This window comes from Pteronotus mesoamericanus, unplaced genomic scaffold (genome assembly GCF_021234165.1).
Source record: "Pteronotus mesoamericanus isolate MK-2021 breed Mesoamerican mustached bat unplaced genomic scaffold, CSHL_Meso_final scaffold_31, whole genome shotgun sequence".
Lineage (NCBI taxonomy): Eukaryota > Metazoa > Chordata > Mammalia > Chiroptera > Mormoopidae > Pteronotus > Pteronotus mesoamericanus.
Window position 1 is genome coordinate 2,547,325 of NW_026555312.1, and position 14,534 is coordinate 2,561,858.

The window sequence follows — 14,534 nt, forward strand, 5'->3', positions numbered from 1 at the left end:
TTTCATTCATGCAAATACACTTTTCAACTTGTTAACCTTGGTGGGTTCTGCTTTTCATTATAGTGCTTTTCTGGAAACTGCCTAAATAGATCTTATTTTTCTACACTGTAATACTATGGTTCTAAGAAAGGACTGAGAATCAAATAACTGTCATCAGAGATATATCATACAGCCATGGCTGATGTGACTCACTTGGTTGGAGCATTGCCCCATGGGCCAAAAGATCATGGGTTCAATCCCCAGCAGGGGCACATACAAGAAGGCGGCCAATTGATGTTTCTCTCTCCCTCTCTTGTCCTCGAGTGAAGATTTAAAAAAATGATATACAAAAATATGAACAGTAATGATTTAAAGTAGTGAAAATTACTATTAAAAAGCCCTAATATCACATAGACAATGCAAGATAATGCAATATATGACAAAGTTTGTACATACGCCACTAAAAAATGCATCTCTTTGCTGGTATAAATTTTACAATTACAACTTTAAATATTTGACTTTTTTTCTTAGATCTGAGTAGCATTTTAGGGATTGGTTTCAATGGATTGTTTCTTTAAGGAAGCTTGAACTTTCACACTTTTTTTCTTGAAAACATCTCCCTGTAGAAAACAAATGCAAGAAATTCAGTTTATTTAATTGACAGTAGAATTAAGGAAGCTGAGTTCCTTCTTTCCCCCAGAAATAGTTTAAAAGAGTAAAGCCAGAGGCATTTGCTCTTGTGGCACCATTTGCTGAGCAGGCCTGTAACCTTATTAAACATGACTCCCATTTAGGTCTTCTGAGCTTATCTTCAGGAGTAGAAATTACTGGAAAGCAAGAACAGAATTAACCACTCCCTACAGCCACAGGCAGAAGAAAACATTGGCACGAACTGCAGCGTCGTGTTACAACGCCCCCAACAGCCCAGGGGCCACACAACAGCAACCCCCCCACACACACACACACATACACACCTTTTTAAATCTAATCATAATCCAATAAAAGCTCAAAGCCTGTACCCCTCAGTCCTGGTGTATCTTTCCACACGATGCCCCTCGCCTTTCTTGGAGAGTGAGTAAAAACTTTATTCTCAACACTTTCTTCTTTGTGAATTCTTTCACAGCCCATGTCACTGACCACCCTAACATTTTGGTGGCCCGTGCAGGGACATTCTCCATTTCTTCCTCATCTCCAGCTTCCTGAGACTTGCGACTAGGGGAGCAGTGGGCAGCGGAAGCTCGGCCTGGGCTAACCCCCTAATCCTGTCTCGTGAGGTTTGGAGAGAGGATTCTAATCCTCTCCTGCCTCTCCAGGCTCTGCGGACAGCCTCCTCCTCTCCCATCTTCGTGGCCAGCGATCAGTAAGTCTCTCTGAATCTCGGAACGAAAACATCCTATAGAAGGTGATAGCTTATCCCCTTGTCTTCTTGCCACAAACCCCGGTACTGGATCTGTCACTGTTGCAGGGTTTCGGCTGGGAGGGACGCCTCCAACCATCTCCCTGCTGGTTCGGTCTGCTCTTGGCACCCAGGAACACCTGGCTGTGAAGCAGAACCTTATGTTCGGTCTGCCCTTAGGCTCGAGGACCACTCAGCTCTGGCCAAAGGCCTGTAGGTCATTTGTGTTGGGGGCACCTTCTGCAAACCTTCCCACACATCGGTGGTTCTCATCCCTGAGATATCCTTCCCTTTTCTGTAGTTCTCACCATGGGCAACACTCAATCGACCTGCCCCAAGGACTCCCCATTGGGCTGTGTACCTAAGAACTTGAAGGCTCTGGGACCTACCGACCTCAAGCCCAAGTGCTTGATTTTTTATTGCAACATGGTCTGGCCTCGACACAAACTGTGTGACCAGGAAGTCTGGCCCATGAATGGATCTTTAAACTATAATACTGTCCTCCAACTAGACCTTTACTGTCAGCAGTCTTAATTGCTTCTTTAGGTTTAGTTCTCCAGAGGAGGAGACAAGCAGGGATTCCAGACTTCTTTCTTCTAACCATGCCTCTTCTTCAAATCTGCCTCACTCTACCACCCCTTCCCGCGCCCCCCCCCCCCGCCCCCAGGCTTGTCTTGCCACAGAGTAATACAGTAATTGCTGTATTTGTTTCCCAGCTGAGCAACTCTCAGGAATCCTTCCAGGCCATGCTCTTTTAATCAGTATTACCCAGTAGAGGTGACGCTCTTCCTTACCTGCCTAACGCAAGTCCTGCATTCAGCTCTGTTTGGAATTAAGCTTGGCTTCACTGTGCCCACATTAAGTAAAAACAAGGGTACAAAGAGGGAGAAAAATCTCATCCCCCCTCCCAGACTGTAAAACACTGTATAGTCTCCCCCTAGAGACCTGGGAGCTGCTGAATCCTGGGGAAAATGGGCCTGCATCTCAGTGCAGAGAAAAAAGTGGCATTTTAAACTCAAGATTTCTGCCCTTCACTTGCTAAAACCAAAGTTCTTGTAAGAGATGCTCGATTTTCTTACCCTACATTTTTGAAATGCAAATACCTGGTCTTCTTCAAGAACTCTGGTCGAGGCCATCTTATAAAATGCAAATTTTCGGAAGACAATTCTTATCAAAAGGGGGGGTTGCTATTGTGTGGCCCCCGGGCTGTTGGGGCCCTTGTAACACAAGGCTGCAGTTTGCCCCAGTGTTACCTTCTGCCTGTGGCTGTCGGGAGCAGTTAGTTCTGTTCCTACTTTCCAGTAATTTCCAGTCCTGGGGACAAGCTCAGAAGAGTAAATGGGAGTCGTGTTCAACAAGATCACAGACCTGCTCAGCAAATGGCTCTGGCTTTACCCTTGCACAGTTGTTGTGTTATCTCAGGATAATTTGCAAAATGAGAATTCATAAATCCTAATTTTCATGAACCCATTTCTCTAATCCCTGCAACCCTTAGGTTTCTTTTCCAGAAATAGCACCCAGATATGATCACAATCATGGAACAAATTTACACATATATTTTTATTCCTCCAGGGATTTTAATCATAAAGACTAACAGAGCATTTTATATACTTCATCACGTAGATGTCAGCTGCTCCTTAGGATCTAAGGGATATTGGGTCAAATTCCAGTCTACTGCCCACTCCAGCCTTTGGAAGACTCCTGGTAGGTCTCAGTTTCTGCTTCCATGAAAACAGTTTAGACTATAGATTTTTACCATCCCAGGCAAACTTCCCCTATTGGTACAGTTTGATCCAAGCATGAAATTTAGTCCCTTTTTGTTATGATTTCTAGAAAATTTATTTTAAAAAGGTGTAGATATGTGCACATGTGCGTGGGGGGGGGGCAGATTTTGCTAAAGGTTTGGGGAATATTGGAAGCTATTTACATCTCAAAATAGAAGTAATGAGTGTGTATACTTCAGCCTCCCACCATGTTGCTTGACCTGTTTTCTTCAATCCTAACTCTTGCATAGTTAGCCATCTTTGTTGCTTTGGCTTCATGTGATCTTTGCTCTCAGTGACTCAGCTTTTGTGTGCCCCTCTCTTCCTCATGTCCAAAGTAATTTAGATATTTTCCTTAACATAGATGATTTCATTCAAGAATTTTTCTAATATCCACTTTTAGGATAATAACTTCCTCACTTTCTTATATTTAGGATGAGATTCTTCTCTTCAGCTTACTTTTTATTTTATTTTTTATTTTTATGTTGTTATCTTTGCCCAAGAACATTTTTTCATTGCTTTTACAGAGAGAGGAAGGGAAACAGAGAGAGGGAGAAATGTCAATGCAAGAGAAAAACATTAATTGATTGTTTCCCATACACGCCCCGACAGGGGATCAAACCCGCAACCCAGGCATGTGTCCTGACCTGGAGGCGAACCCACAGTCCTTCTGTGTATGCGACAATGCCCTGACCAACCGAGCCACACTGGCCAGGGTTCAGCTTACTTGGTTTAATGTTTTTTCTCTCCCCCTCCCCAATATCTTTTCCCTTTTTCTCTCCCTCCCACTACACAAACACTCCGTGTAGCTCTAATCTCAAACATTTTTTCACCTTCAAGGTTGCCCCTAGAAGAAAATGGTGGCATTTCTCCACATTGTGACTTGTATGTATGGGCTGGTGATGGTCTGAGCCTCGGTGTTCTGTAGAATGAGAAGGGGATGGGGGCTTTCTCCCTGCTCCTTCCCCAAGCTCTCCCCCTTGGTCCCCCACCAGTGGTCTGAAACCCTACAATTACTCCTTCAAAATTTGTTTTGCAGCCTTTCTTTAAAACTTATCTTACAATTTAATCTTTAAATGACTGGATAAAGGTAAAAAGAAATGAGGTATAGTAAGTTCTTACTTAATGTGGTCCGTGGGTTCTGTGACTGTAAGTGAAATGAAGTATAATGAAACCCGTATTATGATAGGCTAATTGATACGAACAACAATTAAGCACCTCCAGCATCTCAACAATGTTATAATGAAATGACATTGAACAGGACATTGAGTTTCAGTCAGTCCAAGATGGCTTCTGTGCAGCACATCAAATTACAGCCAAGTTATAGAACAATTAATCTGGAGACCCATCTGAAGACTAGCTGAACAGGAGTCCTGTAACAAAGGATATGCAGAAGAAGCCACGTGGAGACTGGTAAGAGGAGTAGAGACCTGAAGAGTCCTGGCTGCACACCCACATGTGGCAGTTGAGAATCCAGAGAGATAGCTCAGCTGCAGAGGTCCCGCATGAAGACCAAAAAGTCTCAGTCCCCAACCAGACACCCACTCCAGGATCCCCAGCCTGGAGCAGCAGCGCCTAGGAGAGAAGCCTACGTGACATCTGGCTGTGAAAATCAACAGGGATTCTGTCCCCAGGGGTGAGACCAAAGGCTGCTGGAAACCCAGGGACTCTCTTAAACGGCCCACACACAAACTCTCAATTGCAGGCACTCACCCTGGGCTCTGGTAGAGGACCGGTGGTGGCTCAGAGGGAGCCAAAGTCATTCAGGGAAAGACCGAGTTGTGTGGCCTCTGGTAGAAAGCTGCATGGACAGCTGCCAGTGTTCCCATGTCAAGTCCTCTCCTGCACGGCCCCAGGACACCATCTTTCCTTGTATAAGCACTTGCCCCACGAGGCCTTAGCCTGGGGAGCTACATGCGCTCTACCCTAACAATTCTGCTGACCCTGAGTCCTCACCCTACCCGACTCATACACAGCTGTAGGCTCTGCGACCTTGGGCCTGCATTGCAGTCTTTCTTCAGACTTCCTCAAGGAATTCCAGGCAAGCTCAGGGATGCCAGAGATACTCCGGAAGAAACTGAGCTGTGTGGCTTTAGGGAGAGGGTCACCTTCCTGCATGCCCAGCAGGTGTCACCTCTCCAGTGTTAAGCCCTCCTCCTTTAATTTGGTGAACTCTCCTAGCTCCATACACCCTGATGACTCCCTGAGACCAGCCCCCGCCCCACCTCAAAAGTCCCCAGGCCGCAAGCAGGTGGTGGCTAACCTCAGTGTAACCAAGACCTTTCCTGAATAGCCTCAGACCCAGCACTGTCACCAAGTTTGAATCTGTATTAACCTGGTGAACACTACTTGCCCTCCTTGCCCAATGGCCCCCTGGAAACTTGCCTCACACAGCTCACAGACGTCCCAAGGCTCTTTCAGTGGCTGAGCTGCACAGGCATCCAGCAAGTGGAGGCGGGTCTTGGAGTGCCCTGCGCCTTTTGCTGACCTACCCCAGACCCAGTACTGGTGGCGGCCGGTCTCAGTCTGTAGCTTGGCTGTCATCAATAATTCAACAAACAAGTGCTGGCAAGGATGTGGAGGTAAAGAAACCCTTGTGCGCTGTTGGTAGGAGTGCAAATTGGTGCAGCCACTGTCAAGAACAGTATGGAGGTTCCTCAAAAAATAAAAATGGAACTGCCTCATGACCCATTAATTCCAGGTATAAATCCAAAGGAACCCAAAACACTAATTCAAAAAGACAGATGCACCCCTATGTTCATTGCAGTGTTATTTACAATAGTTAAGATGTATGGAAGCAACCCAAGTGCCCATCAATAGATGAGTGGATAAAAAAGTGGTACTACATATATGCAATGAAATACTACTCAGCCATAAAAAAATGAAATCTTACAATAGGAGACAGCATGGGTAGACCTAAGTGAAATAAGTCAGAGAGACAAATACCATATAATTTTACTTACATGTGCAATCTAAAGACAAAACAGAAACACACAAACATATGTGTGCATATATGTAGGGATGTGTGTGTATAGAGAGAGAACAAACTGATGGTTGCCAGAGGGGAGGGAGCCTGGGGGACTGGGTGGAAAAGAGATGAAGGGATTAAGAAGTACAAACTGGTAGTTACAAAATAGTCATGAGGATGTAAAGTTCTGCATAGGAAATATAGTCAATAATGTAGTAATAGCTACAGTGCTGGGTGGATACTTAAAATAATGTGGGGATCCCTTTGTAAATTATTTGATTGTCTAACTGCTGTGCTGCACACTTGAAACTAATACAGACTTTTAAAAAGAAAGAAAGAAACAGGACATTGAATGAACAACCTTATGTGAAGACCTACTATGTACGTATAGTTAGGCAAACTTTTCAAAAGAGCAGAAGAGGCAAAAAAAAGAACTTTCCAGTTCTTACAAGCTGCTGTTATTTACAAAAATACAATAAAATCACCCTTTACCCTTTTTTTTTTTTTTTTACAAATCCTGTCTGCGTTATGTTTTTGTCCTCTTTCTCTTTACCTTTGAAAAATACTGATCCTTCTCCCAGTTCTTCTCAAAGATGCAGTGTTCAGAAATAGTGTTCCCATTAAACATGGAGGGCAACTTTCTCTTTTTTGACTGTTTCACTGTTAAAATCTTCACACTCTTTACTGTTGAGCTCCATGACCCGCCCTGTTCCTCTCCATTGTTTCGCTTCAGACAGCTTGCCGTGCTCACCTTCCTCAGGAATTCTGCTCTGAGCTCCATCTCTGCGGCAGTCGTCTTGGGATGTGTTCTCTCTGAGGAACAAGCGATATTATTCTTTGTGACTAAATTCTAGTATTTTTTCTACTCTGTGCTCAGTTTTCAGAAGTTAACAGCTTCTGGAAAATAGGTTAACTGCCTTTACCTTTCTGGGATTTAAGTAGGCACATATTAAAAATTATATCTTTGTGAAGATTGAGAGAGAAATATGGTGGCAGAGACCGAGAGGAGCTACGCTGGGCTTTCCTGTTTAGAGGCTTCTAGCAGAAGCTTGGTGAAGTGAGGAGACCGTGTAGAGTGGTGGAAGGGCAGCAGGCGGTAGAAAAGATAGGTTTAAATTCCTGCTTTCTCATTTTCTCGCTGTGTGAACTTGGATAAGTATATTTCCTAAGTTCTCTGATCCTTGGTCAGTTTGTTCTGTAGGAAAGGGAGAATATGACCTACCTCCCCAGCGTGGCAGACAGCACGGATCAGGTGCCTTTGTAGAGAATATGCACAAGCATCCCCACTGTGTGGCCATAGCCCCAAGGTCACACAGCCAAGTGAGGTGAGCCAAGCAGGGCCCCTTCAGCCGGTGCGGGCCTCCTAGCTGGGCATCCTGGTGTAGCACAGAGCCTGGAGCCTGCCCGCCCGCGGAGCAGAGGCCTGTCAGCGTCTGTCGTTAGGGGCAAGCCTGGGGAAGGGCTGGGGAGGGGCCCAGTCCTGGGTCTGCCTGGTTGCTTGTCAGGGATTTAGCACCTTAAGAAGGAGCCTGCCTTTTACTTTCTCGCTGATCTTGCTTTCACACCAGTTCTCCTGTATTTTCTTCACACCACTAACAATGTCATATTAGCTCAAAGGTGTCACTGTTGGAGAAGGGGCCATGGGAAGCACTCCCTCTTTCCTGCCAGTCTCATCCCCCCCTTCACAGATTGTAGAAGCATTTAATGAGACCATGAAGAGGAAAACATCCAGAACATGACAGAAGCACTGAAGTTCTTTCTTATTTCACTTTTATTTTCCCATAAGATAACCTGGCGTTTGTCTACGCCTTCTCTGACTACTTTCTGTGGTAGTGTGCTTGACCCCAAGATAACTGAGATCTGATATAAAAACAAAATGCTTTTATTTATATTTATCTTAAATGGAAATAAATTAAGCTTTTCTAATATTTGACATACAAATTGACAATATTTTCTGGATATAATTATGAATACACATATATATACTGAATGGGCATGATCAACCTTTTTCTCTGACATAGGTAAGTAATAAAACTCTTCCAAGACCAGTGCTCAATTCTCACTCCTCTGTAGCCACTGAATCCTCTGAATGCAATCACATTTTTAAAAATTTTTTAAGATTTTTATTACATATTTTTAGAGAGTGGGGAAGAAGAGAGAGAGAAGAGAGAAACATCAAGGTGTGAGAGAAACATTGATCAGTTGTCTATCACACACTCAACCGGGAACCTGGCCCAAAACCCAGCATGTGCCCTGACCAGGAATCAAACCGGCAACCTTTTGGTTTTCGGGATGATGTCCAACCCCTGGGCCACATCAGTGAGGGCTGCAATCACATTTTTTTACTCTTCTCTGCCTTCTTTTAATATATGTAAGTATTAGTCCCCTGCTTTATATTCCAGGACAGAACTTTTATAAATCTTGTCATGACACTTGCCCATTTTCCCCTGATCTCCTTTTTTTTCTTTTTTTCATTGTTATCTGCATTGGGATATGGGAAGAAGTAAGCTTTCCCCCTAAAACAGGAATACTTCCTATAAGGTAATTTGTAATTTATGATAAAGTCAGATTGGGAACTTCATGGTTTAATCCTAGAAATTCAGTAAAATAAAATAAGAGTGTGGACTTTGGGTCCAAGCAGCCTGGGCTAGATGACATTTTTAGCAAGTGACTTAGCCTTCCTGTGTTTCGTTCTCATCTGTGAAGTGGGAATAAGAGGGCCTGCCTCATCAGGTTAAGGTGACAATTAAAAGAATTAATACCCGTGACATTTTTAGAATAAGGCCAGTTGTATGTTAAACACAACAGAGGTTTGCTGCTGTCGTCACCGTCATCACCATTCCTGCCTTCATCTCTAGGAGAGGCGCGGTCCACACCCAGACCTACTGCAACTCTGACCTGGAAGTACCAGTGTCGGTTCTAGATTCACTCACTCTCTCAGCAAATGTCTACTGGTGGTCTCCAGTGTACCAGGCACCCCACCAAGTGTTGGATGCTCCACTCCATTGCCAACCTTGTACTCTGTCTGGTGAGCTGCATCTCCCGTGTCACCAGCTTGTGGCTATAGTGGTCCACTTGGCAAAGGATTCAGTTTCTACTTCTCTAGGCAAAATAAAGGGCTTTGATGTTATAAAATCACTAAACATTTTTGCCTTTGCAGAATTACTAGACACTGTGGATTTCGAAGCCATTTGATATTTTAAGATGCAAATAGACTTTCCCTGCAATATTAATTCCACATGGTATTATTGCTTTCAATTCCTTGATTATTCTTCCTCTGAACTGTTAGCTTATTACGCATAAAGTTCCACTTACATGTATTTCTTCCCGGGGGTGATTCCTACAGATTGATCCAAGGTGTATTCTGCATCATACTGCCTAATCTTCACAAAGGATACATTCTCTCTTACCCAAATTTCAGTCTTATTAGGTTGCTGGACAGTCTTACAGCTGGCTTAATATTCTTCTCATCCAATTGAAGTATTAGTAGAGCAATAGAAATTCTCAAAGTAATATTCTGTGTGAATAGCCAGCAAGTTTAAACATAATTATTTTACTATTGAACACTTTCTCTGAAAAAGTTCTTTCATCTCTCTATGAAAAAAATGGTTTTTATAAAAGCTTAGGAAATTCCCATTATATTAAAGCCATTCACATTCATTTATGCATATAGTTCAGGATATGGGCAGAAATAAAAGGGGAAATGATAAAGGCAGGAATTTATTCCACATTTCCCCTTTTCAATCCTTTTATTTCCCATTCACAGGCTAATATAATCTTGGAAGCCATCTAATTCAAGACTGATAATGGGATGTACTTCCCATGCCCGATGACAGGGTAAAAAGGCAAATTTTTTTAAAAATGCATGACTTTCTTTAAGATTTATTTTGTTGCGAATTGTTTTGTCTTAACAAAAATGCTGTGTTTTATGTCATAACTTAAACATGATTAACCAAGTCATATATTTTATTTTTCCAACATGTGGGTTGAGGATAAAACCTTGTGCTGGAATTGAACATTGTATTCTCCAGACAAAGGAAATGGACATTTATTGGATGTTACTGCTGCTTTCTTTGCACTAATGACATTATGAAAGCTCTTTGAATAACATAATTTAGAAAAATTATTTCTGTGTTTCAGGTCATGCAAGACAAGATCATTTGCCTTCCAAAAAGAGTTCAGCCATCTCAGAACCACTCTTCCGTTTCAAATGTCTCTCAAGCAGTTGCCGGAACGACCCCATTGCCTCCGCCTAAACCATCTTCGACTAACCCCATCACTGTGGAAATGAAAGGACTGAAGACAGATCTGGACCTCCAACAGTACAGCTTTATAAACCAGATGTGCTACGAGCGAGCCCTCCACTGGTATGCCAAATATTTCCCTTACCTTGTCCTCATCCATACCCTGGTCTTCATGCTCTGCAGCAACTTTTGGTTCAAATTTCCTGGCTCCAGCTCCAAAATAGAACATTTTATTTCCATCCTGGGGAAGTGTTTTGACTCCCCCTGGACCACACGGGCTTTATCGGAAGTGTCCGGGGAAGACTCAGAAGAGAAGGACAACAGGAAGAACAACATGAGCAGGTCCAACACCACCCAGTCTGGTCCAGAAGGCAACCTGGTCAACTCTCAGTCTTTAAAGTCAATTCCTGAGAAGTTTGTAGTGGACAAAAGTACTGCAGGGGCTCTGGATAAGAAGGAAGGGGAACAAGCAAAAGCCTTATTTGAGAAGGTGAAGAAGTTCAGGCTGCATGTAGAAGAAGGTGATATACTATATGCTATGTATGTTCGCCAGACCGTGCTTAAAGTTATAAAATTCCTAATCATCATTGCGTATAATAGCGCCCTGGTTTCCAAGGTCCAATTCACAGTGGACTGTAATGTTGACATTCAGGACATGACTGGATATAAGAACTTTTCTTGCAATCACACCATGGCACACTTGTTCTCAAAACTTTCCTTTTGCTACCTGTGCTTTGTAAGTATCTACGGACTGACATGCCTTTATACCTTATACTGGCTGTTCTACCGTTCTCTAAGGGAATACTCTTTTGAGTATGTCCGGCAGGAGACTGGTATCGATGATATTCCAGACGTGAAAAATGACTTTGCTTTTATGCTTCATATGATAGATCAGTATGACCCTCTCTATTCCAAGAGATTTGCAGTGTTCCTCTCTGAAGTGAGCGAAAACAAATTAAAGCAGCTAAACTTAAACAACGAGTGGACTCCCGATAAACTGAGGCAGAAGCTACAGACAAATGCCCATAACCGGCTGGAATTGCCTCTCATCATGCTCTCTGGCCTTCCAGACACTGTTTTTGAAATTACAGAGTTGCAGTCTCTAAAGCTTGAGATCATTAAGAACGTAATGATACCAGCCACCATTGCGCAACTAGACAATCTCCAAGAGCTCTCGCTTCACCAGTGCTCCGTCAAAATCCACAGCGCGGCACTCTCTTTCCTGAAGGAAAACCTCAAGGTCTTGAGTGTGAAGTTTGACGATATGAGAGAGCTGCCCCCCTGGATGTATGGACTCCGGAATCTGGAAGAGCTCTACCTGGTTGGCTCTCTAAGTCACGATATTTCCAAAAATGTCACCCTTGAGTCTCTGCGGGATCTTAAAAGCCTTAAAATTCTCTCTATCAAAAGCAACGTGTCCAAAATCCCTCAGGCAGTGGTAGATGTTTCCAGCCATCTTCAGAAGATGTGCATCCACAACGACGGCACCAAGCTGGTGATGCTCAACAATTTAAAGAAGATGACCAACCTGACCGAGCTGGAGCTGGTCCACTGTGACCTGGAGCGCATTCCTCACGCTGTGTTCAGCCTGCTCAGCCTCCAGGAATTGGACCTCAAGGAAAATAACCTGAAATCTATAGAAGAAATCGTTAGCTTCCAGCACTTGAGAAAGCTGACAGTGTTAAAACTGTGGCACAACAGCATCACCTATATCCCAGAGCATATAAAGAAACTCACCAGCCTGGAGCGTCTGTCCTTTAGTCACAACAAAATAGAGGTGCTGCCTTCCCACCTCTTCCTATGCAACAAAATCCGATACTTAGACTTATCCTACAATGACATTCGCTTTATCCCACCTGAAATCGGAGTTCTACAAAGTTTACAGTATTTTTCCATCACTTGTAACAAAGTGGAGATACTTCCAGACGAACTCTACTTCTGCAAGAAACTTAAAACTCTAAAGATTGGGAAAAACAGCCTATCAGTACTTTCACCAAAAATCGGAAATTTACAGTTTCTTTCCTACTTAGATGTTAAAGGCAATCACTTTGAAATCCTCCCTCCCGAACTCGGTGACTGTCGAGCTCTGAAGAGGGCTGGTTTAGTTGTGGAAGATGCTCTATTTGAAACTCTGCCTTCTGATGTCCGAGAGCAAATGAAAACAGAATAACTTATTTTTGTTTGAAGTTTGACTGAAACATGCTTCTACCAAATACAGTATAAATAATTAGGTAGTCTTAATGCCTTTCCTATTTTATGTTTTTTTTTCTTTTCACACGAAACAAAATGTACACAAAAGATTAAGTAAGGAGTATGTATTTTTTAATAAAAATTTAATTGTATTTTTTCAGTATTAATATTTTAAAGTTTTATTTGTCCTGGTACCTAATGTACCTGTTACTGTTTTCTACTGGCAGAAACAGATGGTTCCATCTGTTTTTTGTTTTGTTTTCTTGTTGTTGTTTTCAGTTCATTCTGGTGAAGGGGAGAGAATTTTAAGTTGCATTCTTTTTAGTATTTTTTTTAAATAGATGAAGATTACTTGCCAAGGTCATTCTTAGCTTGTTTACACCTGTACAGTTCCTTGCTTTTGTTGTCATTGTTTGTATACCAAGGAATCTGTGCTAGTTATTTTAATACCAGCTGCCTTCTCCATTAGCCAAGCCTTTCATTGTATATAGTTCATTCTTTTTGGCTTAAATTCACATAAGTGCATTGTCACAGATTATTATTTTAAAATTTCCCCCCCCATCTCTAAGGGAACTCTAAATTATGTTATTTCATATACCTGATAGGTAAACTTATCCTTAAACAAGAACTTTTTAAGTGAGTGAAGACAATAATCTTCCATAGTTGGCATGCTTGAATTGGTCATTTATAATTTAATTGATTTCCATTTTTACCAACATTTAAAAATATTTAAAAACTAAATACAGAGGCTCCCTGCTTTAATCTCAATGTAGCTATGTAGTACTGGTGAACAACCTTAGAGAACCTAGATTTATTTTAATTAAGATAGGTAATTAAATTTAAATATCATAGAATTAGAAGCCTGGTTTTTGAGTAATTTAATCATCTTTGATATCTTAATATGTAGATAAATCAGATGAAAAAAATTCACTACTAAAGCGCTCTGTTAAAGAGATGGTGCACGCCAGTCCAGCCCACTGATTTCCTCTAGGCAGTGCGGCTGTGCAATCTATTCAAATTCTGCCTGTTGCACAGAAAAATCCGTGTGTGTGTGTGTGTGTGTGTGTGTGTGTGTGTGTGATCAATTTCCCTCAAGCCTGACCTTGCTGTGAATGCTAGTGATGCAAGCACAGGAATGCTTTCTGCTCTCTGTGGCTTAAAAGAAGTATCTCGAGTGGAATGGTTCTGTTACTTTTTTTTTGAAATGTGAATAAATTGCTAAGTGGATATCACTTAGCAATAATTTTTTCCAATGATCAGTAGAGCTTTTATGTATCTTTGTTCTTAAAAATCCAACACAGTATGGGTCTTGGGCAAAATTTTTCCATGACTGTTAAGCTATGTGGAGCAGGAAAATGAGAACACTATTCATGCCCTCAAGCCAGGACCTGTACTACTGATCATGGAATTTTGCTTTATTTACCAAATCACATTGACCATTTTCCAAGCCCTAGTCTTCTCTAAGAAAGTTTTGTGACAACAATGAGAGAAAGTAGGAAGGTGATTTCAAAATGCCATCTTTAAAATTTGCTCCTTGATCCTGGTGACTGCTCAGTGCTAATTTGAGTCATGTGAAACACAGCTACAGGAACTACTCAGCAGACACATGTTACCTCAATTGTGTGTTTAATGTTACAGTACATCATGGGGGGAAGAATTTGGGAAAGAGATGCTTTTCACTTATTTAATATTCTAATCACGTAGACCAAAGTGCTTCACTATTTCTGCTGTATGTTAAAGTGTAAAAATGGTCATTTTATATAACTGATTTATTTCGGCCTGTAATTGAAACAGTACGTTTAAAAGAATAACATGGTTATATTTCTTATAGGATAAAACATTCAATTCCAGAATATTGTTAGGATCCTGATTATGAACGTTGTGCTGTATTTAGAAACATAGCCCTATCTGTTTGAAACAAAGAAACAAACAAAACACATGGAAGATTGTCCATAGCTGAGCAGGACAAAAATACCCAGTTGAAGTAGACTTTG

General features: G+C 42.0%; 1 protein-coding gene across 1 annotated transcript in view; it reads left to right on the forward strand.

The window, feature by feature from the left end:
* The window catches only part of LRRC8C (leucine rich repeat containing 8 VRAC subunit C), a 78,274-nt gene extending 64,667 nt beyond the window's left edge, over window positions 1–13,607 (forward strand). Inside the window, exon 3 of the mRNA XM_054592103.1 lies at window positions 10,247–13,607. Within this exon, the coding sequence (XP_054448078.1) occupies window positions 10,247–12,520 (2,274 nt within the window). The 3' untranslated portion in view covers window positions 12,521–13,607. The remainder of the gene's footprint in view (window positions 1–10,246) is intronic.
* The last annotated feature ends 927 nt before the right edge of the window (window positions 13,608–14,534 follow it).